This window comes from Pogoniulus pusillus, chromosome 16 (genome assembly GCF_015220805.1).
Source record: "Pogoniulus pusillus isolate bPogPus1 chromosome 16, bPogPus1.pri, whole genome shotgun sequence".
Lineage (NCBI taxonomy): Eukaryota > Metazoa > Chordata > Aves > Piciformes > Lybiidae > Pogoniulus > Pogoniulus pusillus.
In genome coordinates, this window is record NC_087279.1 from 11,380,207 (window position 1) to 11,405,983 (window position 25,777).

Below are 25,777 nucleotides of genomic sequence, written 5' to 3' on the forward strand. Positions count from 1 at the left end.
AGCACTGTTGTCCTTCTCTGGACACATTCAAGTATCTCAACATCACTCATACAACTTCCCTAAAACCTAAATTCCAAGGTATTACTGCAGAGAGTATATTTTGGCTACTCTACCACAGACCAGTTTGAAAGTGATGGTGTTGCACAGGCATCTTTTTAGAGGGAAATTCTTCCATGGATCGACACTGGCCAAGATAACTGCATGTAGCAGCCACTCTTTGGTACAGGACTTGAAAATCTAGAATATTTATGTGGAGATGACAAATCCCCACTAGGCAACCTATACTGGTGGTTCAGGCAAAGTACATGCACTTTATAACCTGAACTTCCTTTGCTGCTTTTTGAATTCAGGTTTTTTTTTTTGAGAATACTAAAAACATTTTGTTGATTTTCTTTTTGCAGGTATTTTCAATCACATCCCACAAGTGGGATATTTCCCTTTAATCTTGTAAACTGTGCTCTCCAGATCTTAGTTTTCTTTTCTTCTTTTTTTCAGTGAAGTATATTTTTAGAATCACCATTTTCAGTTTTAAGCTTCCTTCAACTCCATGCAAGCGAAATGCAGGAGAAAGAAGCTCAGCAGAACCTCAAAACACTTAATTGTAAACTGTAATTCCTTCCTGGCTTATGGTGCATGCCACCAAAAACCCCACTCTGTATCTAAAGCAAAATCTATGAGAAAAAGTCAAATGCATTTTTAATGAACACATTTAGAAAAGGGCATCCATTACATTATTCACTAAAGTGAGCTAAACAAAACCTTCATTCTTCAACTAGTCTTAAACTGATTAAGACGAATATAATCATTTATTTGGGAGGATTTAATCATAATAGTCATCAAATCCAGGCCCAGTCTGGGCTCCTCAATTCAAGAGATGTTGAGGTACTGGAACATGTCCAGAGAAGGACAACAAAGCTGGTGAGGGGCCTGGAACACAAACCCTATGAGGACAGGCTCAGGGAGCTGGGGGTGTGCAGCCTGGAGGAGGCTCAGGGGGAACCTCATTGCTGTCTACAACTATCTGAAGGGAGGTTGTAGCCAGGTGGGGGTTGGTCTCTTCTCCCAGACAACCAGCAACAGATTGCGTCCAGGGACACAATCTCAAGTTGTGTTGGGGGAAGTATAGGCTGGATGTTAGGAGGAAGTTCTTCACAGAGAGAGTGATTTCCCATTGGAAAGGGCTGCCCAGGGAGGTGGTGGAGTCACTGTCCCTGGAGGTGTTCAAGAAAAGCCTGGCTGAGGCACTTAGTGCCATGGTCTAGTTGATTGGTTAGGGCTGGGTGCTAGGTTGGACTGGATGATCCTGGAGGTCTCTTCCAACCTGGTTGATTCTATTCTATTCAGCTAACTGTGATCACAACATGCACTACAGTTAGGCCTTAACAGTGACTAAGGTTTTTAGAGGTTACTGTACTACAAATGATGAATTGTTAACATTTTAGTATTATGGCATTCATTTTCTAGTGATGCATGGCCCTTAAAGGGTGCTAACTTCAAGGAAGAGTTGAAAAGAGAACAGGATTTCAATCAAGAAACAGAACATGATTATGAAGCCACAACAATTTTGTAAGTTAATGTGAAAAAACAACCAGGATTGGAACAGATTAACTCCCTGGCAATTATCAATAACTAGTAAGAATTTGAGAACAGAGGAAGTTAAGGCACAAGGCCAGACATGGAACACCTACAAATCTCTACAGAGAAAGACTGAGTAAGCTTCATGCATACAATGCCTCCCCACATTTCCTTTTCTGACAGCTAGGAATATTCTCAAGTTGCTTGACCCAGTGGATGACCTAGGGAAGGAAGACAGATAATTCTAACTGGATTTTGATACATGAATCACCTTATTGGGTCTGGCTGGAAGGGAGCTGACTCCCCCCACCGCAGCCCATCTGCTGCTGTGTTTTGTATCTGCCGCTAAAGCACTGCTGATAAGAGACAAACATTTTGGCTTTTGCTGAGCAGTTCACAGAAACAACCAGGGTTGTTAGAGACTACAAGGATCATCCAGTTCAAACCCCCCTGCCATGAGCAGGGACACCCTACCCTAGATCAGCCTGGCTAGAGCCTCTTCCAGCCTGGCCTTAAACAGCTCCAGAGACAGGGTCTCAACCACCTCCCTTGTTCTTGTAGAATATGAAGACTTTCTGCTTTTCCCAACATGCAGCAAGCCAGCTAGAGGCATGCAAGGTGAGAAGGGCCCTAGCTGGGAGAGGTGGCCTGGATCAGCTAAAGGAATCTCTCATACCCTATAACATCATTTATGCAGGAACACCAAACCCTTTTTCTAGGGCTTCTTCAGCTGTAAAAATTACTAGGCTTCCCACTTCTCTGAACCCTAGATTTGATAGGGCTTCTGAAGGGACAGGACAGAAAAACACACTGTGAATGCAGATACCAACATCACACAGCAAAAACTGCTCAGGTGAACACCATCCCTTTCACCCGCAGCTACCCCTAAACATGAAAATTCACAGTGCTGGAGACCTGCAGTCATGTTACAGAAACCTGCAGACTCTAAAGCAGTCTTTGCAAAGATGACTCATGCTCAGAGGCCTCAGCAATAATGCAATCCCAGTACATACTGCAAAAGAAGCTCTGAGGCTGGCCTGTACATCCCAACCTCTCAATCTGAGCGACCAGGAGACTTAACCAATGGTTTTTTGATCTCTATCTGAAACTGCCTTGAGCAAACCAGGATATTCTTTCTAAAAGTTGCCCTGTAACCTTTTTCAGATTTCTACTTAACAAGAGCTCTGTCACATGGAAAAGGCTCATCCCCTTGGAGCACTCAGTAGCAGAAAACAAAAGGGTCCTAATGGAGAGGTATTGATCTGGTTTTTAGAAAAATAAAACTCAACTATCTGGGTTAAATAAAGTAGCACCAGCTGCAGACTGTAGGAAAAAACAAACCCCCTATGTACTTTCTTGACAAACAGAACTCTAAAAACACAATTATGTAAGTCTTAATGCTAAGTCCTAAAGATAAACTTGGTTCTTGCAGAATGCACTGCTGGTAGGATCTGCTACAGGAACTCAAACCTTCTTTGTCCTACAAAAATAAGTATACTTTGCAGTACTGTGAGTAACCCTCAAAGCTGGGGGAAAGCAATCTTCTTTTGCATATACTGGCCAATTAACAATGCCTTTTACCTTTCAATCTGCATGTCAGCTGCTGTGCAGAGCTAAAGCCACTCCAAGTGACCCAGAAGAGGGATGGTGACAGCGCTTAGCAACAGCTTCTTGATGCCGAAACCATTCAATGCCAAGACCACTCTGTTCTGAGCTTGACACTCTGAGCAGTGCCAGGACAGGACGAGCAGCAGATGAATACCCAACCCTGGCTGCCAACACCATGTCAGGGAGCAGCCTCATGCCAACAGAGCCACAGGAATATGCTAATAATGCAATCAGAGATGCCACAACAAAAGCAGAAGAGATAGAATGTGGTTTATGTCAGTTGTTAGCCAAATAAGAGAGCCATCTAGAAGCCATTCTCAAAAAGCCTAGTTAGAACAGGCAAGCAAGATCTTCTGCAGCAGCCATGTGGGTCCAAGAGACTTCCATTCCACTGGCACACTTCACAGAAGTGAAAAAGCAACATCTCACTGGAGACATCCTTCTGAGGGTAAACTCACACTACTGGCCGTGAGTCAATTTGACCCAGCAAGCCACAGGACCGCTCCCAACTGCAGGTGGAAGGAATTATTCCTTGTCACAGCAATGACAGACTGACATGCTACAACTTGGAAGCATGACAAAGACATGGCTTCTCAAGCACACTGAAGTGTTCAAGAATTTAAGGAAAAAACCTAATTGCAAGCTGTGTCTGCTGCTTCAGTGTCCCAAAGACAGAGGAGCCTTCACTCAACCATGCTGTCACTGCTAGAATAGCAGAGGGAAATTTATCAGATGGATGGCTTAAAAAGGCTATTATTAACATACACATTTAAACCAGGTAAATCAATACCTGTGTGGTCACCAGAACTTCCATGGGTAAGATAACAAGTCTTTTAACTGGGTCTTCAGGCATCAGTTATTGTTTATTCAGTGATTATTTAAGAATCTCTGGGTAATAATTGAAATCACTGAAGTTGCAGCTTTTTTAATCTAAAGAAAACTGCTCCCTAGCAATAAAAATAGACACTTGAAACTTACTCTGAATGCCACTAGTTACTTCCATCCACTATCAATGAGCATGCTCATGCTTTGCCACCTGCTGAAAGACAAAGCTTTGCTATGTCATTTACAGGTGGCACACTAATGCCACACTCATCCACTCAGTGCATGGCATATAAAGCAGAGAACAGCCCTCAGTGGCAAGATCACAAGTGGAAGAGCACAGAGAGAGAGAAATGATGGGAAAGACAAAAATACATACAACTGATACCTTGAAGAATGTTTGCTACTTTTAAGTGAGACCACTGAAGGACCTTAGAGTTCTTCATGCAAAGAGTGACTATAAAACTACCTGGGTAACATCCAACACTTCAGAGACAGCATAATGTGTGATGGAAACAGGGATGGAGCTTTTTCTAGCTTCAGAGGAAATACAGACCTCAAGTCCAAGGGTTTAAACCCTGTCAGACTGAATTACTGGGGCAGGAGGCACTTGTCAGACGTAGACAGGGTCAGAAAGTGATTTAGATATTAGTTGGTCTGGTATGAAAGCACACAAAGTATCAGACACACAAACTGGCTGTTCAAAAGTTCCAATTTCAAGCGTAGACAGGGTCAGAAAGTGATTTAGATATTAGTTGGTCTGGTATGAAAGCACACAAAGTATCAGACACACAAACTGGCTGTTCAAAAGTTCCAATTTCAAGCACACAAAAGTCACAGTAACAGAGACAACTACTTCATTGCATTTTATTTAAGATATGCACAGACAACCACAATAAAAATGTGTTATCAACTGGCATTAATATTTATTACCCTTAGAGACAAACACGTGCATAAAATAACATGTGTAAGCAAACTGACTCTGACAACACATATAAAACTCATCTGCAGAGGTAACCAAGAACTTAATAAAGGAAATTCCCTAGTCTTTCATTCAGTTGCTGTAAAAGCAGTGACTGCTTCTTACACCAGTCACTACAAAAGAGCACTTAATGCAGTTATTCAACAAGTCATTATGATTTAAAATAATCACATTCAAAAATATAGCTAGTATTGAATTGTTGTCAGCCTTGAATTCTTCAGTGAGTCTCTGAAACCATTCTTCAGCTCTCTAGAACAGGTGTGTGTGTGTGTGTGTGTATGGGAATCCTTTTAATTCACACAGCGAAGTCCCTACTGTAGGGAATTGTGCACAAACTGTTCTATGGAGCAAAGCTGAAACAGCAATAGTTCCTCTGTCGACTCCCACAGTAGTGACCCTGATGTGCAGCGGTCAACATTAATTTATCCAGATTGTCTGGTCAAAAGAATCCCCAGCAAATGATGCAGAAGTAGAAGATGAGGTTTGTTTCATTCTAAATTTGCAATGCAAGCCAAGGACCCTGTTAAACAACCACTTAGACAAGAATGCTTAAACAATTACTATCTTATTTCCTTTTAAGAACCTACTTTGCACATTTAGTGTGCCTGTTTGCATAATTCACACATGCAAGAGCTGCAGCACAGATCATCTGATTATTCAGATGGGTTTCATATTGTGGAGCTCCAGATGTTATTATCAAAATTAATCTATCTTTTTATACATTAATAGATAGAGGGCTTGAAAAACAACCCCCAAAAGCTCTGTACAAACATCTCCTTGCAACCAGGAAAAGAGTCTGAGAGTCTTCTTTCTCAGCATTTTGAAGACTGGCATGAACTGCCTTTGAGGAATCATCCTTAAAGCTACTGGCATAGGGAATATGCAGAGCCTGATTACTATAACATTGTAAAGAGACATTGGATTATCCTTTTGCTTTTCTGTGAGCAACCTGCTCCTTTGAGAACTCCTGCTTTTATTTTGCAGAGGTTTCAAAGTTTCCTTGATTAGCAGAAACGGTTTGAAAACATCATGACCGTTTTACCCTAGGGTTATACTGTCCTATGCAAAGCAGTTATTTTTTCCTGAGCTTGCACCAAGTGCTGATTCACAAGACCTAGCAGAACAACAAGCAACCGTGCTCAAGTAAAGCTTAGCCCATTACACCACACAAGGGTTTTTTTAAAACGTTACCATTTGCAGAAATAACTCTACAGGCATTGCTTACAGCATGCTTCTTCATGGATTAAGCATCACCACTGCACTGAAAATCTCCCATTCAACAAAGAATCTTGACAAGTGTAGGTGAAGAAGCTATTACTTTCATAGAACAATCAGCACATAAGAGAACACCTTTTCAAGAAGAGTTAAGTAGGCTAATATACCACTTGATTACAAGAAAAAACCATGAAAAGCAAAAGACAGTTGTAGCATGAGAGAAGAAAAGCTGCTTTCTGACAAGCATGCTACAAGGTTTGGGTAGCAACATTAACACTGGAGAAGAAAAATGATTGAAACCTGAACAAACACAAAACCAAACCTACATCTTTGTGGAGTGTTAATTTGGAATTCTAATTGGTGGTTCTGGTTTTGAATCTGTTTCAGCACTTCAGGATTAAGGTAACACTATTTCCCCTCAGTCTATAATGAAATATATTCTCACACAGTATCTTGTCAGCCTGCTTCTCAATAGACATGTTTTACACTACTACCTTACTCTGAGCATTAGGATAAAAAATCGTTCTCCTTTTCAATACAACTTCAATCACACTATTCATGTGAACAAAGCACAGGATTCAGACATGCAATTTGTTTGCATGCAGACATCTCCAGCCACAGCCACCAAAAAAACCAGACTGTACTTATAACATTTGCAATGGCATTTTCCTTTAGGTACCAAACCCCTCATGGATAAACACAAAGCAATCCCCCCTAAATCCATATCCTTTCCATTTTTTACAGAACTGCTCCCAAATGACCAACTAATCTATTTCATAACTACCATTTTTCATGTGTTCAGATGTTTCTAAATAATAAACACTAATACACTTGACTGAAATGCATAGCAGTAGCACTGAGAAAACACAGTAAAAAAAAAAAGGGAAGATGATACTGATTATATACTTCACATGATGAAAACTCACTCTAAGACCCAATTACCATACAACAATCAGGTCAGGGTTCAAGATTTTTCTGGACAGATGGTTAACTTAAAACACACTGACCCCCTATCAGACTGGATTAGTGCCAAGAGCACTCAGCCTTTCCTGCGGAAAGTGGGTCAGATTAGGTTTTGTTCAAGTGCTTTGATTTGATGCATCATGATTTCCAAGCAACTTATTAAATGTACTAGATTAAGATATTTGTATATTCTAATATAGAAAAAGGGGTTCTTTCTTGCCCATCACACTTACCTTCACATTTCTCTAGGATCTGGACAGTTTCACCTAGTTCCAGGACCAAGCCTTGCGGTACAGCTCCTCGGAAGCTGCATATCACTAGAGGGTGGAGAAAAACAGAGAGAGACATATGAGGGTTGAATCTGTGTGTGAATTTTTCTTCTAAGCATAGCACTTCAGCTCACTCCCTTTATAAAAATAGCTATTACATCGCTGCCCAGAAAACCTGTCAGCCAACTTTCCCTCACCAGATATCTTTATTTTGGCCCTTATCAGAAACAAAACTCAGCAGCACCACAAAAGCTCCACTTTAAAAAAGATTTTTTAATTAAGCAAGGCTTGTAATCACTTTAATCACCATAATCCTAACTCATATTGCATGCAAAAATTTCCTTGTCTCACAATTCCTACTCTATTATACAGCTCAGCAATGGAGCAGGTGGTTCTAACCGCAAAGACCATAATAGGAAGTCAACTTCAGGAATTACTTTCCTCCAAGTTGAAGTACCATATGTGCAGTTAATCACCTGCAAAAGTCCTGCATTACCATATGTTATTTTATTTATGTATAAGTATTGTATTTATGTACATTAAAAAAAACCAACAGGTAAGAATCTGTTCTTTTCACAAGCACCAACTACCATGACATACATCTTAAATATTCTTTTAGATATCTTTAGTTTGCATTAACTGTAATCATTTTAATGTTTCAGAAAATACAAATACGAGGAAAAAATTACTAAATGAACTCAATATTTATAAATAAAGTTTTTAAAAATAAACTAGTCTAGTGTATAATGATATAGTCTTTAACCACATGTATTAAAATGCATGGATGTGGACATGGGTTGTTACAAGGGATGCCCACCCTCCCCCAGCCATGCAATGCCTGCTCATCAGCACTTAAAAACCTCACTCGGGCACACATTTAATTTAATCATTTGAGTACCTTGCTCTAAGCAAACACCTGCTCAGCCACAGAGCACGCCCTATATGCCACCTGAACACAAGCTGGAGCACAAGTGGAATTCCAGGAGTTGAAATAGTGACCTCCAGTGGGCATCATCCTTTTTTCCAATTTAAGGGAACCTCCCCCCCCTCTAAATGCCAACAGCTAACAGCTAAGTCCCCGTGCGAAGGGGCTGCATTTCATTTCCTCCATGAATACCTTTTCAGGTCAAAGCCACTGAATCCCTTTGCACTAAAGACTCTGTGCAGACTTAATGCGGTTAACCAGAAAGGCTGAAGTCCAGAGGAGTACACACACCATGGAAACTACCATCTGCACCATCCATCACAAGGCACCTTTCTTGAACCTCTAATTTCCAAGCAGTGAGAATTCTCACTGAAACAAAAGTTTGAACCCTCTATGCAGATTTCATAAAGGGAAAGGGCAAGAAAGAAGCAGCTACATGCACCAGGTAAACACCCACACAGATCCAAGAAGTATGAGAAAGAAATATGAATCAAAATCTCAAGATAATCAAAGAGTATGAAGTGCTTGCCCTTCCACAGTAAGTCTCAATGCAGCATTTAATTAAACAGGAAAAAAAAAAAAACAGATCCCATTAACAACCCTGAACTCTTCTCTCAGTTCATACAGCCCAGCAGAAGTCACCACTGGGTAAATGAGGTTTTAAATTCTTGTTTACATCAGAGACAGGAGAAACATAACAACTGGCTCCAGACTAGAGTAAGGCAAACAACATAATCCAAGAATAACACTAAGCTTGTCAGCATTCCAGATTCACTCTTCACCCATGAAGAAATGATATGCATATGCATTTCAATCAAAGATAAGCTACATAATGCTCCTCCCAAAGTGCAAGAACACTGCCAGCTGCCAAACGCTTAAGCGGCAAGCCACGATCACATCTTCTAATGGCTTCTCCTCACCTCTCATATATTTTAAATAGCAGTAACCCTTAACTACAGAAAATGTGGGAAGGCTCTCCAACAGGAAATTTTACCAGATCAAAAAGGTAAAAACATCTTCTAGTTTTGAGCTGACTTACAAAACACATAGGAGTCCATTAAAATGCCACGACTGCTCCATTCAGGTCAACAAAACCACAAAAAAATTCAGGCATGACAATTATTTACTGTATGAAAACTTCTGAGTAAGGGATGCAACCAGGAAAGAAACTGGATTTGATGCAACTACTTGTTCTTTGATCATCAGACACCTGCCTATTATGCAACATTAAAAAGTGAACTTGGAATGAATGCCAAAGGAAAGGCACCAGGAAAGCTGAGTATTGGGTATTTTTTCAACTGCTGATACAATAAACCTTAAAAAACCCCTGCCAATAACAACGACTGTATGATATTTAGGCTTATAAGAAGTGATTTTAATAGAGCTGTTAGAGATGCAAACTGTCCATTTGTAAAAGGATTCTACTGGTCACAGAGAGAATATCTGATATAAAGACTACTACATCTGTACGTAACCAGCTCTTTATAGATTTCAGACTACTCTTAGGATAGCCTCTCATGCCTACCCTAGTCAAAGAAAAGGATAACCAAAAACCACAGAACAGAAATTAACTGATCCCACCAGCAGTGGATACAATCTGCAGATCATCCTCAGTCAGAAAATAAATTCTCATGCAGAAATAACATCCCCCTTATTTTCCTCACTCTTAATACAGCAGTATGAAATCTAATTCCTTCACTAAGGAATTTGTAGTCACCAGTAAACTACGTAAGTCTCTTCTGCTTGACAGTTTCAAAAACCAGCAGAGTGAATAGCAATATGGAGGTTTTCAAAATAACAGAAGCTAAATCTCAGGATTAGTTGGCTTCCCAGTAAATGAAAGCAGGAGAAATTAAAGAACCCCAGTAAGCTGACTCGATACACCAAACCAGATCTCATCAAAATTGTTTAACAAGAAAACCATTTAACATCTGCAAAAGAAACATGAATGGTAAAAATAGCTACTGATTCGGAGAGAATCTGAGAAACCTGAGCCTGTTCTTTATAGCCTCACACATGACTCCAAAGGTTACTCCCAAAGCAATGGGCATTACTCATTTGTCCAGCTAAAGATGGTTTATGCAATAGGCTCTTATTTATGAAGTCACTTTTAGGCACACAATTCTTCTTAGCAGTAGTATCTGAAAAATATGAACACAAATGTATACAGGAAATACAGAATAAATTCACAGGAAGGACTCCAGTAACTGACTTCTGTCCTTCCCATGGAGAAACTAATTATAACACCATCACCTACAAACTGCCAACCAGCAACCCTCCACCATTTATTTCAAGAGTCATCCCTTTGCTCACCACGATACAGATGTAATGCATCATCAGAAGAGGCACACAGAAAAGCTTTTACCCACCAGTTACCAGATCTGAATGATCCCTTGGATTCCAGGACAGACTGCTGAAACATTGAGCATTTGTTCTGGGATGTTAAAGCCCCTTGCATCGTTCAGGTTCACAGGGAGGTCACAGTTCCTTTCCCCCAGCAGTTAAACCCAACATGCTGCCACAGAGAAATGCTTTGAAAAAGCACCACATGCCATTTTCAGGGATTATCTCCATGTCAGCAGTTCCTTAACTGTGGTACCTGGACTGTATCAAAGGGGGCCACAGCCAAGTAAACCCCTCCCTCTGCACCTCTGTAATCTAGTAACAACAAAGGCACAAACTGGTTCCCATAGGCAGCTACTCCCAAGCTGCAGCAGACAGCATGACGGAACTGGAGGCACAAGAACAGACAACACTGGACTAACAGTTAGGGAAGCCAAAGATCCAGAAGACAGATTCAGAAGTGTTTCCCTTGCCTTTGGACATACCCTGTCGCAGCAGGAGGCTGTACTATAAATCAGCAGCAGCAAGAGGAACTACTTCAAAAGAGTGAGGGCACGCAGACAAACATGGCATCTGAAAGAAGGGCTGGTGCATCTTTGCATAGCTTACCATTTCCTCTGTAGGATAGCTAAAGGAACTGCTGGCTACGTGGAGAAAGAAATCTGGTTGATGCCATCCAGTATGTTTTACAAAAATCTATTCTGAAACAGCCCCAGTTAAAAGCTCTTGCAGAAACTCAGCCTGGTTGTGATAAAGTGGGAGGGCATTTAGCAAAGAGATATGAAACAGAAGCAGCAGGAAGCGTTCTTAGTGAAGACAATGACTGGCAAGCTCTAAAGGGACCTTTTCACTTAAAGTATTTCTAGATGATCCAGAAAAGCTGATCATTCAGAAATGTGACAAAGTCTGTGAAGCCACTCAAGCTATTCAGGGTAATAAACCCTTGCAGATGGACATAAGTACCGCATGCAGAACTGGCAAGCGTGCACCATTTAGTTCATGTCCAGGGTGTTGCATGAGGGATGAAGAACTCTCGCCTCCCACACAAAACCACCATCTCTCCTTCTGCCATAATCACAAGTGAAGCCCTGCAATGCCAATGCTATTCAGAGCTCCTGTCCCAAGCTCCATGCTCAGCCACAGTCAAGCACCATCATCCTCACCATCACAACATCACAGCAGAATATTCACTTGGGGGGAAAAGTGAAGGCACCATTACCTGCTGTACTCCAAAATTCACCATGAACCTCTACATGCCACTTGTCCCCTTGGTCAAAAACAACAGCACAAGGAAAGACAGGAAAGAAGTGAGACAAGAGATACCAAGGACTGCAGAACAGTTTTCATACACTTAATTATGAACCAAGATGGGACTCTTCTACCACTAAGACTAGCAGCAGAATGGGTGGTGAGGATGTAACTGGCAAGTTGCATGGAGAAGGTGAACAGGGAACAATTGCTAATTATTCCTTCCAGCACAAAAAGCAGAGCGGTGTCGAACGAAACAGCAGAGTTCTCCAGACTTTTATTAAAGCACTTTTCCACACTGCATAAACTGTGACACTCCTCACGAGATGCTGTGAGTGGCAAAAATAAAAACTAAAAAAATCACTCAAGTAGAAAAGCAAGTAAGGCACATAAATGGATGTGTACCACCTGAGGCTCAGCAAGTCCCTGACCCAGAAAGCACTTGAGTCTTGGGAAAGCATCACATATGCCTCTCTTGCTGTGCTCCTAAACTGTAAACACCTGCCATGGGCCAGAGTCAAGGGCAGGACACCAAATGAGATGAATATGTGGCTGGGCTGTTATCTCTCTGTGTCGTGGTTTGAGGGGGTCCAGATTTCCTAAAAACTACAGAGACCAAGGTCTGTGCCAGGGGACGAAGTGGTTGTCCCAGGACAGTGTCATTTTGCTATCCTATTCCATCGGCCTGCCAACGGCAGGTAAACAGGCAGCAAAGTCAGTTTGCTCTCTCTTCTCCCTTCTCCTTTCAGCTCTCCGGAGGGAGCCTTACCTAGGTAACCATGCAGGGGTGCCCTGCAGGCTGTGGCCTTCAAGGACACAACTGCAGTGAATTTTGGCCTGTTTTGGCCTAAATGGGAGACAATGTGGTGGGGGGAGAAAGTGAGCACTGGGGTTTTGGCGGTTCTAGTTTGGCTGGGGGGAAGATTCAGGGGGAATTCTTACGTATCCTGTATCTGCACTACGTGTTAAGGATTCATGTATGCTCTATCTTTTCCTGCACATCCTTAAATACAACTTCTCTGTATCTTCTTCTCCAATTCAGCAAGAGCATTATTATTTTACTGTGCTTTTTCCTTGAAAAGAGAAAAATAGAATAATCTAAGTCTGTTGCACTCCTGAACAAAAAATTATGACACACTCACACTGTGATTATGGAATCACAGCCTGAGCTTCTGTTGTCTCTTGTTATCTATTGATTTGTGACCTCATCCAAACACTATTATGGCAAAAAACCCCAACAACTCACAGTTAGAGAAATACTAAATTAGATTTCATGTGTGTCATTATTGCTTTCTGCTGCCCACCTAAATAGCAGAGCTGACTTCATTTTTGCTGTGGTATAATTTAAAATACATCTTCCTTTCCTAACTCCTTCCAATTCAATTTCCTAACTCCCAGCTTCCCCATCCAGTCTCACCTGGGTCACCATGCTTCCACAGATCATTTTTCTTCTCAAATAGATTATGTCAATTACATGATAAATATGGGAAGAGAAACCTGTCACATTTTTAGCACCATCAGTGGGAACCCCCCCAAAAAAGATGCCACAGTACTGTCCAGCACAATACATCCACACAAGGACCATGCAGCATCTAGCTGTTAATGCTGCAGAATCAGCATTTTTCTTAGCATATAGATAAGAATGCACAGTGAACTGGCACAGGTATATGCCTTCTATTATACTTGCTAAGTGTTTCAACCTAATTGTACAGACTGCAGTAAAGCCTACAAAAATATTCTGACATTGCATAATGTCCCATTTAAAGTATAAAATACCAGTTCCATCTATAATGAGTAATTTGTTTGTTTTCATAAATGAACAGCATCTTTTTCCATCCCTTTCCCTTCCCACCTTCCATGATGTACCAAGGAAAATTGGAAGTATTTGTTAATTAAAATGAGGACTGGGAAACAAAAGCAGTTCAAGAAGTCTGTATTTACACTGTCCACTTTTCCTTCTGCAAGTCTAAATTATGTTTCTTTAATTATAAAGCTGAGTTTTTAAAAACTATTGCTAATTGTACACATTTCTTCTTCCACAATAGGAATCACTGCTGCCAGAATAGATCCAATATGCTAACACACCATTTGTGCTTTCCTTTATCCCAAGATGCTGGCAAAGCCAAGATTTAAGGAACTTTATGAGATAGCTTTGGGGGGGGGAAACCCACTACATTTCATATTATGACCTGTGAACATACCTGGCTGTTTGTTTATTTCACTGGGATTTTTTAAATTGCACAATGTGACAAAGTAAGTGCAAGTTTAGTTTCTTCAACTTTTTCCACTGTAAGAATCATAAAGTTATCTTGGAAGTTTACAAAATTATTCACAGCTTCAAAAGAGAACTCTTTGTGGCCTCTGTGACAGCTTTTCCCAGTTATTATTATCTGTCTCATTATTGCAATTCTGCTAACTTGCAACATTTTTAGATGACACCAGCAGAACAAGTGTTTCAGGTCAAAGTATGCCATTTAACTTTTCAGTCTGCTTTGTGCTACACCCAGCTTGCAGTTACTCAGGTTATACACTGATCATGCCGTACTGACATCTTCAACCAAACTGACCACAGGAGGACTGATGAGGATGACACACACCAGCAACACAGGAGCAGTTGTGTTGCTCTATACCCAAACTACTTAGCTCCATACCCTGCCATTTAATCATCACACTCAGCAGACACTGAATTCTGTTCTGTGCTACAAATGCCAAAGTTTGGATACTGGGAAAATTTCTTTACTGAAAGAGTGGTCAGGCATTGGAACAGGCTGCCATGGGAGATGGAGGTGTTCAAAAAATGAGATGTGGCACTTCAGGCCATAGTTGAGTGGTCACCAAGATGTTAGGCAGAAGGTTGGGCTTGCTGATCTTTTCCAGCCTTTACGACTCTAAGCTCTGAAGTTTTCCAATGGTATAACTTCATGCAACACAATTGTGTTTTAAATTCACCCCTCTATCACACCAGACAGGTGTTTGGTGTTCATGTTTATTTTGGGTAAACATATAACCTCTTAAACGTCAAAGAGCACAAAGAATATTGCATTGAACAACTACTACTTTATACAGAATATGTATCAGTTCCCAAGCCTAAGTTTCACTGCTGCTGATTGAATATTTAAGAAAATAATATAAGTACTTCAGACTGACAAGTTAATGTTTTGAGGAGGATGTATCTTTCCTCAGAACACCTTCTGATATTAATCCATCTGTTAAAAATGTCTAGTATCAAACAGTATAAGCTAGTTTGAACAGCTGAGTAAGATGAACTTTATTTTCTTCCTTGTAATAACCAAATGATAATCAAAGCTCCATGAAACATAACCTAAGAGTTACTGTAGAGGCAAGACCCAAGATGGATCCAAATTCAATACCTTTTCCCTGACAGAGGCTAAAACAAGAAGCTGAAGGAAGGGCATTGGAACAAGACAAGGATGTAGGTTTCCTCAGCCATCTGTGGACTAGTTCTTCCTACAGCAGAAGATTTTATATTGATTTCCTGCATGTTTTTAGGTGTTTTCTAAAGTTTTTTTCTTCTCCAGAGCCACCCAAGTATTTTAAAACCATATCCACACCACTCCAGATCTCCACACTTTATTTATGCACCACACAGAAAGCATTTTTAATGCCCTCTGAGAACTGTATGAAAATAAAGAGTGAACAGTCAATTTCTACACTTCCATTCCACTCTATTTATGGATTTAGAACCTTCCAAACTGCCTTACCTTAAAAATTTATTTTCCAAGAAGGGTGACATGGTAATTCTTTGTATTTACACTGCGCAGACAGGGAAAGTCTCTAAGCCACAGCAATGTGACTGTGCAAGAAAAAACACCCAACGCTGATACAAGGTACCACACAGAGGAGAAGGCAGCCAAGAGTCAAGATTTAGCTTTACCTTTTTGTGAGGCAACAGTGTTGTGCAATCACGCCTACAGGCAGCAAAGAATTAATACTTTCCAAGCTACCAGTCTGAGCCTCTCTCGGAAGCACAAAACCTTCTTGCAGCAAAAAAGAGCACTTCTTGCAAACAGAGAATTGTGGGCTTAATAATTTAAAAGATCAAAAAAACGCTTTATTAAGGAAAAAGCCCTCCCATTTTCACAGGAAAATTAGAGGCCAGTATGATTAAATTTTTGTGGAGCTGCTTGATTAAACCTGGCAGCTTCATAGATTGCAGAGTTAAGGCTCTGATCACATTTGACAAGGGAGCAGAACCACAAGGAAATTAAAATGAAAGCATTTTCATTTTATCCTAAAGATACCTAGAAGACTGTTTTCACCTTCTATGTTCCAATTATTTAAATGATTTAATTGTGGGTAAGGGTTTCAATTATTTGCTAGAAATTAATTTGAGACATGCAAATTTATTTTTTGCCAAGTTCAGGCCACATTCAGCAAGTACGTTTACAAAGAAAACAGGGAACACAAACCAGGCCTGGGACTTCCAAACGTTCTGCTGCTTCACCATAATGAACAATATGAAGAATTTAAGTATCAGGCAAAGGACATATACAAACATGCACTAAAAAAACAAACTACCCAAATAGAACTCAAGGTTCTCACAGCAAGGGCAATTTCTTACAGAGTGCACTGGTACACATGGCATAGAATGAGGCTCTAATCCGATTGGAATTGCCAGGCACTAATGTAATACACACACACACACAAAAAAGATTATCAAAAGCTGATTAAAAGCCATCCAAACATTACAATCGAAGAGCAGGGATTAAACAAAAGACATGGTTTAGAACAGGTCTAAAGAATTTTTTGACCTTATTAATGAACTATGCAAAAACTTGAGGAAGGAAAATACACCTCAGAATTGAAAGAAATTGAGCAGCTAAAACTTAGAGGTTAGTGTATTAGCAAAATGGCACTGCAATTAAGTGAAGGTATTGCAGGCTGGCCGAGGGGGAGCAGTGGCAGTTGCTAGGCAGCATCTGCTCCTGTCGGAGATGCTTCTTTCTTTGTGCAGCACAGAACCTCAGCCAGGAATACTGCCACCAATGGATTATTACAAGGCAGCTTACTGCCATCACATGGCATCTGCAAAGTGCTCAAACTGCTGCCTAGCAACACCGCCTCTTTCTACTGAGTCATACCATCACTATGAAAATATTCATGTAAAAAAAGAAACAGATGCCTGAGAAGAAAGGTGATCATTCACTAACAAAATGAGTTATTGCTAGCATCCTTCCCCTATCCCCCCCCCCAAGTTAAAAATAGAGATTAGGCTCAAAACCCATATAGTTTTGCACATCTTGGTGGCATGAGAGTTGAAGAAAAAAGACCCAGAGCCCACAGTGTTGTCCACTACCTTCGCTGCACTGGGCTTTGAGTTTCTAGCTTTGTTAGCATCTACCCTAGTTACACATCTCCTTCCTGTACACCTATTCTCTCTTATATCTGTTCATTCAACTTCCACTCTGGCAGTACAGAGGGCCCTCATCCATACATCGTTCCATCTATGAGGAAAGTAAGCGCAACAGATTCTTCTCCTTAAGCAGAGACAGGCTGGTTCAGTGTCTGAAACCCCTTCCCTTCTTTCCAATACCTAACTGGCCAAGAGAAGAGAAACATTAACCATGCCACGCTTTGCACAAAGAAGCATGGAGCTGTTCTGCACTGTTGTGTTCCACAGGCTGCAAATATAAGCCAGAAACAGCTACAATTTACTGCTGAACATTAGGGAACAAGGTAAGGAACTACTCAAGTTTTGCATATCTTGGAGGACAGAGACTGGGCCACTTCTCCAGTACCTTACCATATGCATTGTGGAAATAAATGTCCCTTTTGATAATTTTCCACCACTACTGCTCCCTTCACTGTGCACCTCTAACAAGGGGCTGGCTTAATAAGTAGTAACCATAAACTAGACCCCTTCTCATCCTCCTCTTCTACCCCTCCTCTGCCATCCTAGATCTTGCAGACTGTCCTCTCTCCTCATGTGCTCCAGTCTCCTCTTAACCATCTGACCTCATCCCTGGTACCAGAAGAAACAGTACTCTAGATGCAGCCCCAAGAGCAATTCTCCAAAGGAGGAAACAATGACTTCCACCAACATGCTGGTCCTACAGGAATGCAACCTAGTATACAGCTAGCTGCAAGAGAGCACCACAGTCACCCATTCACACAAAGCCACGGGTATCACCCCACAGTATTTCACATCTGACCCTTTTTTACACTGACTGCACCATAAGACTTTTAGTCCTGCTGTCCCACTGCCAGACAGGCTCATCGCATGCTAAGGTTACCTTGGCATGTACACTCAGTTTGTGCATTTCCATTGAGGAGGAGGAAGGGAAGACCAGGGCTGATAAATAAAGTGTATTTATCAGCATGCCAGCTCCTGCATCTCAGTTGAAAACCCTACTCGAGCCTAAGTTGTCTGCCACACAACAATTTTTGTGGGCATCTGAAGAGAGCTTACAAGACTGCTAAGACACCTTCCAACCCCCACACAATGACTTTGACCTTTCTGGTAAACAGTTTGCTACTGAAATAGCAAAAAAAAAAAAGAAATATTTGCCTGATGTAATTGAAGATGCTGTTTTTTTCATGAGTATGAAGATTGCTTATCCCTTCTAATCTTGACTTAAGCAAACATACATTATTTAACATTATCAACATCATCTGAAACATTGGGAACAGCTTCTTTTTCTCTTCCTGCATCCTCCATCCAGGTTGGATTGTTTTCTTTCATTATTAAAAGAACAGTGTTTTGTGCCAGCAAGCTGAAGTGCAGTCAATCCAGAATTGAAAGAACAGTAAGATCGGAAGTTGCAGTTGAGGGCCTTGCTGTGACAAAGTGAGAAAGAAGCCTATTTTCTGCCTCCTCTTCCCCAGAGACAAAAGAGAAGCTGTTTCTGCTAGACCAGGGCTTCAAACGTAATCTTCCTTAGGGTAATAAAACCTTTGGACTAGAGATAATAAAAAGAACCCCAGACTTAGGAGGAAAGAAAGCCCAAACACCAGGCACTGCAAAGCAACTTGGTTCATAATTCCGATCGGCTCAGCAGCATCCCGGGGAAGGCTGGAAGAGAGCAGCGGGCGGGCAGGACGGAGAGCCGCAGATTACTGCGCGCATGAGGGAGCGGGAGGGAGCAGCGCTGACAGCAGCAGCACTGACAGCAGCAGCACAAGCTGTTCCAGGAGGATGCTCAGCTGCGTGGTCAGCAGACGGCAGGCCCAAGCACATCAGCTCACTGAGCCGCTCTTCCTGCGCCCCGGGCCAGCTCTTCCCGCACTAACAAGCCATCTCCAGGGGAACTCACAGTAGGTGCAACCCTTCAACAGAAACACAGGCACGGAGATGCTTCACCTGCTCACTCTCTTCACACCAGGCCAGGCACTCAGGTAGCAGGCAGCTCCATTTTGTACAGCGTGTAATTGCAGATGCCAGGGCAAAATCCTCCCACCAAAACACTTCACTAAAAGCAGGGAAGCTGGATCACTGCCCATTCGGAAATCAAAACCCCAGTCGCTCATCATTCAGCTCACAAGCATTTAGAAAGGAAGAGAGAGCACAAAGACACATCCAAGTTCAAACCAGAGTTTTCAATAACCTCCTTGCACAACAATCCATATATTTTTGGATTATCTGTCCCACACTGGCTGACACTTTCTCACTTGTGCCCGCACACTCTCTGCATGTATATAATAGAGCCATACGTGCATAAACTTAAATGAAAAATCTCTGCCTAGGTGAAGTGAGCAACTCTGCACAGCCATCTCCATAGGCACTTCTGTCTGCAAAGGAAGAAAACAGAATCATCTCCCCCTCTCCTTCCAGACTCAGTTACTGGAAGCACACACATTACTCCCTACACTGTCTGTGATGCTCTCCTACGGAAGGTTTTCTGCTGCAGTTATGACTTGTTTAGGTAGACCATTCATCCCAGCAGTTCAAAGGACTGCATGGAACCCAACACACCAAGAGATCTGTAACATTTTACACATCACTTTCAAGCGGCTTCTGTTTAACAGTTCTTCTGGGTTTCTCTGACACGTATGCAAGGCTCCACTTATAAGATCACAGGGCTGAAAGGACAGGTGTATCAGATTAACAGTTGGCAAAAACATCTCCTTCCTAAACCAATTTAAGAGGGAGGAGAGAGGCCCCTGCTGTTCAAATACACAGAAACAAGAGATTTCTAGAACAGCAAGCCACCTGCCTAGGCACACTGAGCTATACTCTGGCATTCACACTGAAATATAGAAAATAAAGTCATTCACCACTCCATCAACCACCTACTGCCAACACTGACAGTGTTCAATGCACAAGTCTCCTTATACTGTAACATCTAGACAAACCTTTATTTATATTTCAGAGGGTAACTGCTTACCTCTGAAAGCAGAATGACCTGCTTTGCGTGGCCAGCTGGCACTGCCTGTCAGAAGCTTTTCTTAAGGCTTAATAATATCCAGAAAACTCAAGAGAAAATAATTAAGTCAAATGCTGAACAGGGACAAGAGGGAAGTCTATAAAGGAAGTTCTTGTAATAGGCAATCACCTCACACTGCACTGGAAAGCACTTTGTATGCTCCAGCCCACAGCTATAGGAGACTTCCTAACACCTTCGGTATATTTGAGTATAAACTCCTTGTTTAAACAAACACTAAAGCACGTCTGAAAGGAAGGAATTACAGTTCTAAAAACTTAAGGGATGCTTTCAGGACTTCAGAAGTTAGTTTTTGACATGCAAAAGCCTGAATGGAGGCTTGATTTTAATATCAGTCACTTGAGTGAGGTGTTTCATCTCTTTGCCTTGAGGTTCAGTTCAGTGAGCACAAAGATTTGGAAATGTGTAAAAGGTAGTTGATGTTAAGGCTGATTCGGTTCTTAAAAACAATGAGGAGAGTGACTGCCGTCAACTGCAACTGGTTTTGAACCGAGGTTCTACTGCATGCTTCCTTTAGCCATTTCCTCAGTGAACACCACAGCTGATAAAGGAACATAATAAACTTAATTCACTGTACAAACTAACAGAAATGTGTCCTCATCAAGAAAAAAAAGAGTTGCATCAGGCTCTTTTAACAGTTAATCTTTCAAAGACATTCCACTCTTCGGTCAACGTTTTCACATTCACGTCCCAAAATAGCTCCCGCTTCAAGACAAAACCTGTGAAGTCAGGGATCTTTTACAAAATAACTACGTTCCACACAACTAACAGATTCATCAAAAAAGCCTGTGTAGGTAAGGAACTCTTCCTCATTCCCAACTATCCCTTTTTCGGGGGCTTTTAAAGGTCATCAACTACATGGTAGAGAATTTTCTAGGTCACAAGTTCTGGTGGTAGTTTCTGCATGTTTGTCTGGTTTGCACCAGACTGAGACTTTTTACACACAGAGCTGCTGAAAAGAAAGGCTTGACAAGACAGTGAAACTCAGGTCCAGCTGACCTATACCACTGACTGTAAATCAAGAAAGCTGCCCTCAAAAGGATCAATAAAAGTACCAACTTCCCTCTCTTACTCCCACATACACCAGCATCACCACCCCATCCTTGCACATCAACCTCCTCTGCCTTAAATTGTTCAAAAGAGAAACTGAAATTTTCCTAATTTCACTCTGAAGAATGTCTGCTCCTGTCCTACAGCCTTGACAGTGAATTTAAACCCAAAACAGAGAAGCATCAAAGAACCACCTAAGCTTTCCAAGAACTAGAAGCATTCGAGGCATACATGCTGTTTTTAACCGTAATTGGTCTACACTGCATTAAAAAGGGCAGCAAAATAACTTGTTCCTTGCCATAAATAATGAGAAGTCTAGTGTCCTGCCTGTGGATATTCCCAATCCCTGTTTCAACAACAGTCCTATGACAAACCGAATGCAGCACCATCAGAACTGCAATCTTCTGCTATTCCAAGTCCTGCTCCTGAGCACCCTCAGGTTTACTCCCATGCTCACATTACAGCTTCACATTCTCAAACAAGCAAAGAAGTTCTGCTAGGAAGAATTCTGACAGAGCTTTATTTATTATCCATTCTTTCCAGAAAGCTGCTTATCTGCACTCCTATCCACAGGAACATTAATAAGTTCTTTCCCCACTCAGCCAACAATTTTCATGTAACACGTGTCTGAGGCTGCTAACTCTCATATGATGAATCATGGAAATGATTTGGGTTGGAAGGGACCTTGTCTAAAAGTGTCACTCATTGCTGAACAAAAGGTACTGTTAGGAAAGGGCAGAAAGCCTGAACACTTAAAATGTCTACCCTCAGGAAATTAAGCAGAATTAAAAAAATCATTCCTGTGCCGTCAAAGGTCAAAAAGGAAGCACTCTTGCCCCAGCCCTGCTGGCAAGCAGCTAAAGCCTTGGGACTATTAACTGAATACATAATACGGCACAACTAAGAATAAATGGAGAAAAATCACTCGAAGCCATCAAAATGTGGACATTAAAGCCCATACTGCAATACTACTTCTTCTTAATCTAAGATCACATTTGCATTCTCATACAAAGCACTCAAACTACTAACGTGCACATCTGATTCCTTATCTTTGCAAGCAATCTGAAGGAAAAAAATCTCTCTCAATCTCATGTATTTAGAAAGTTTGGGCTAACATCTGCTGTAAATGTACCTGTGGAAAACAGGACTTCAGGCTAGTAATATATTCCAGGTTAGTTCTCATCTAAGTCTGCAGACAGGATATTTATTCACAAGAGTAACTACAATGTCCTCTGGTTGGTCTTTTCTAGGATAAATGAGCCAAAATATACTCTTCTCTTCCCAGAAAAGAGTGTATTCAATCTCCAAGTTCTCAGTAACAGCAGAAGTACAGACTTACACTAGACTGGAACTTCAATTGCCCACTACATTAAATGACACCTCACTCAACTTTCCTATCTAGACTGAAAGTCTCCAATTAGGAGCATCTTGGGAGCTGCTCTTTCTCAGAAACATTTCAAGGTGTGATTCATTTCTCATTCAGTCAAACAGCACATATACATTTCCTTTATGATCCCTGACTGACAAATTCCAAGTCCTAAGGGGAAAAAAAAAGACCCTCGGGGCAAACTATTGAATGCAACTAAAAATTACTTCAATCCACACATCTAGTTTTCCTGATGAACGAGCAAGTCCCTGGGTACTATCCCCACCTCCTAAAACAGCCTTGCACAGAAGGTTTAGGAGTACATCCAAGGCAGACAACTGAAGAATATCCTTAGTCACCTTCCTCCTAGTGCCAGACAGTTTCTGGCAATAAAATAAGAACGAGAAGATGCAATACAGTATGTGTCACACAGAGCCCAGCTGCAATGATTGATACTGCCTCCCAAATTGCTGAAGACAGACATTTTCCTAATGTGGAGGAGGGATTTTTTTTCCATCTCTCTAAAACTTTCAAAGCTGCAACAATTACTTTCCAGCACTCTTTCCTGCATCAGCTGCCTGCTGCACCAACAGGTAAGAACAGAGCAGTGTTATGAGACTCGGGGGGAGAAGGCAGGGTGCTTCTGGGCAGTTCTGCAGCTCTGTTTCTCCAAACACAAATATGAACTGGAAGACAGACGTACAAGCCAAGGTTTAGTGACAGGGGGGAAATAATAATAAAATGATACTGATCAAAAAGTAGAACTGCAGTACAGAACTGTAACTAGGACATGATGATGCCTCATCCTTTCTTAGTAGGAAGAAGGGAAAGATTATATATATTTGTGCTTATGGATTTACTTTACATTGTTACCAATTAAGTGGTGAAAGTAAAGATAAAACCTTAATTTTAAATGAGCCAACATGCTTTAACAGTAATTCTTTGAATAAAACAAGAACAGTACTGTTCATGCAGGTAGGTTTTTCTCTCCATCATTTAATGCACATACATGCAATGTGATAAAATACAGGATTAATTACATCACAAAAAGGGGGGCAGAAGCAACACTTTCCTGAGGACCACCTAAAAGTGCTCCCTGCACACACAAAAAAAGAGAAGAAACTGACAGCCTAATGGAATATATAATCACCTCTCACATATTTGCCAAATTTTAATTGAATTTATTTAATTAAGTTATTTACTTGAGTTCTCTTTGCTTAGCTTTTTCTTTTAATCTATTATCATTTAATACTTGCTTTAGGAGCCTAATGTAACTAATCAAATCACTTCAATAAATATTTTTCTAAACAGAGCCTGCTTTAAAAACGTTAAAGCACTAGAGGGCTGGAGAGCTAGTTATCTTCAATAATCAGGTTGGAAATTTCACTGATTGTTGTCACAGTTTAAGCATCTGTGGAAGAACTGTTTGCTTTTCACAGTGAGACTGAAGTTTTAGAAGTGTAGTTCAGAGCACAGGCACAGAGTGTAAGCCCTTCAAATAGAACAGAAGGGAATTATTCACAACGGCTTCCAGGTAGTGGCTACAAAATACAATCAATGAAGAATGTTAATGTTATTAGGGGAGTGTTTAACTTAATTTAGTTACAAATACCCTGATCAATCTTCCAGTACTTTTGCTGTAGAAGTACACGAGTGACTTGTATGAAGACTGGACAATCCAATAGCATTTTACAGCTACAAGCACTGAGATGTTTTTTAAATACAGATAGGCAGAGAATTCAGAACCACCACAAAGTCACTGATGTTCATTTAACATTTTCTCCTGAAGGTAAGAGTCTGTGTAGCTGTAGAAGGGTTATCTGAAAAGAGGCATCTGTGAAGGGGCTCCAACAAGCATGTAAGGCATGCCTTTGTCTCAAGCTCTCTGAAAGCCTGTGCAGAATACAAAGCCCTTCTATACTCACGTGTTGAGAGGGGGAACTTGGTGTCGTTCTGAAGGAACTGTTTCCATAAATTATCAATTCTGAGCCAACTACCTTGCTAAGAAGATGACACAGGCCACAGTTTACTTTCAATGAAGAGAACAGCATCAAAATTAACTGCCTCATAGGATAATTCCACTTTCCTTAATACATGTGAGCAGGTATATAGAAGGACCTGGATCCCCACATATACCTTCCTATTCCAACAGAAAGCAATTTATGGTATTCCAGTTGCAGAAATAACTGTTTTGTTTCCCCTCCCACTTAGCTTAACATCAATGGGGACGAAGAGTACTGTTTTAATTCAAAGGCACATAAAAAACTTTCCATGGTTTAACAAGACCAAAGGAAAAAAACACACAGGGGTTTTGAGGATAGTGGTCAAAATAAAACTGAATTACTGAAGGCCAAGGCATAACCTCATATTAGCAACTCATGCCAAGGAAATTATTTTTGCACACATTATTTTATTTGTGAAATTAGGATAACTAACATATGTAGAAACCAACCAAACAAAAAAACCCCCACAAACCAACCAACCAACCAAAAAAAAAAAAAAAAAACAAAAAAACCCACACACCTTTTTCCTGCCCCCTTTTGCTTTGCTACTGCACCTCCTACCAGTAAAACCTCAGGTTTGCACCTTCTGTAGGCTAGTTTACCCAAAACACACGAAAATGACAAGTCCAGCAAGCAATGACAGATCTACTGCTGAAAAACTACTACCCTTCCCCATACTTACAGCAACTAAACTCCAGATGGATGAAACATTTTTTCCAGTGTTCTCACTCTCTGGAGGATTATCAATCAGTTTCAATTACACAAAAAGTCATTCAAGCTACTCAAGAATAAAAATGATCAAAATGCTTAAGATTAGCCATGATCTCAGACCTGCCTACTGTGTGTTGTATGAAAGAGAAAACTCCACATCCCAGGGATACTGTTAAGCCTGAAGCAACACTTGTTTTCATTCACTACTCTCTTTCCTGGATGCCTCCTCTAGACTTGTTTACTAGCTGAATGGAGATTTCCTATCGTCTCCTCCCCTAAGTCTGCGTAAGAAGCA

General features: G+C 41.0%; 1 protein-coding gene across 9 annotated transcripts in view; it reads right to left on the reverse strand.

Annotated features, from left to right (window-relative positions):
• DOCK3 (dedicator of cytokinesis 3) overlaps positions 1-25,777 on the reverse strand; it is a 205,719-nt gene that overhangs the window by 177,714 nt on the left and 2,228 nt on the right. For all 9 annotated transcript variants that reach the window (XM_064156479.1, XM_064156478.1, XM_064156477.1 and 6 more), the window contains exon 2: positions 7,399-7,482. In XM_064156479.1, the coding sequence (XP_064012549.1) occupies positions 7,399-7,482 (84 nt within the window). The remainder of the gene's footprint in view (positions 1-7,398; positions 7,483-25,777) is intronic.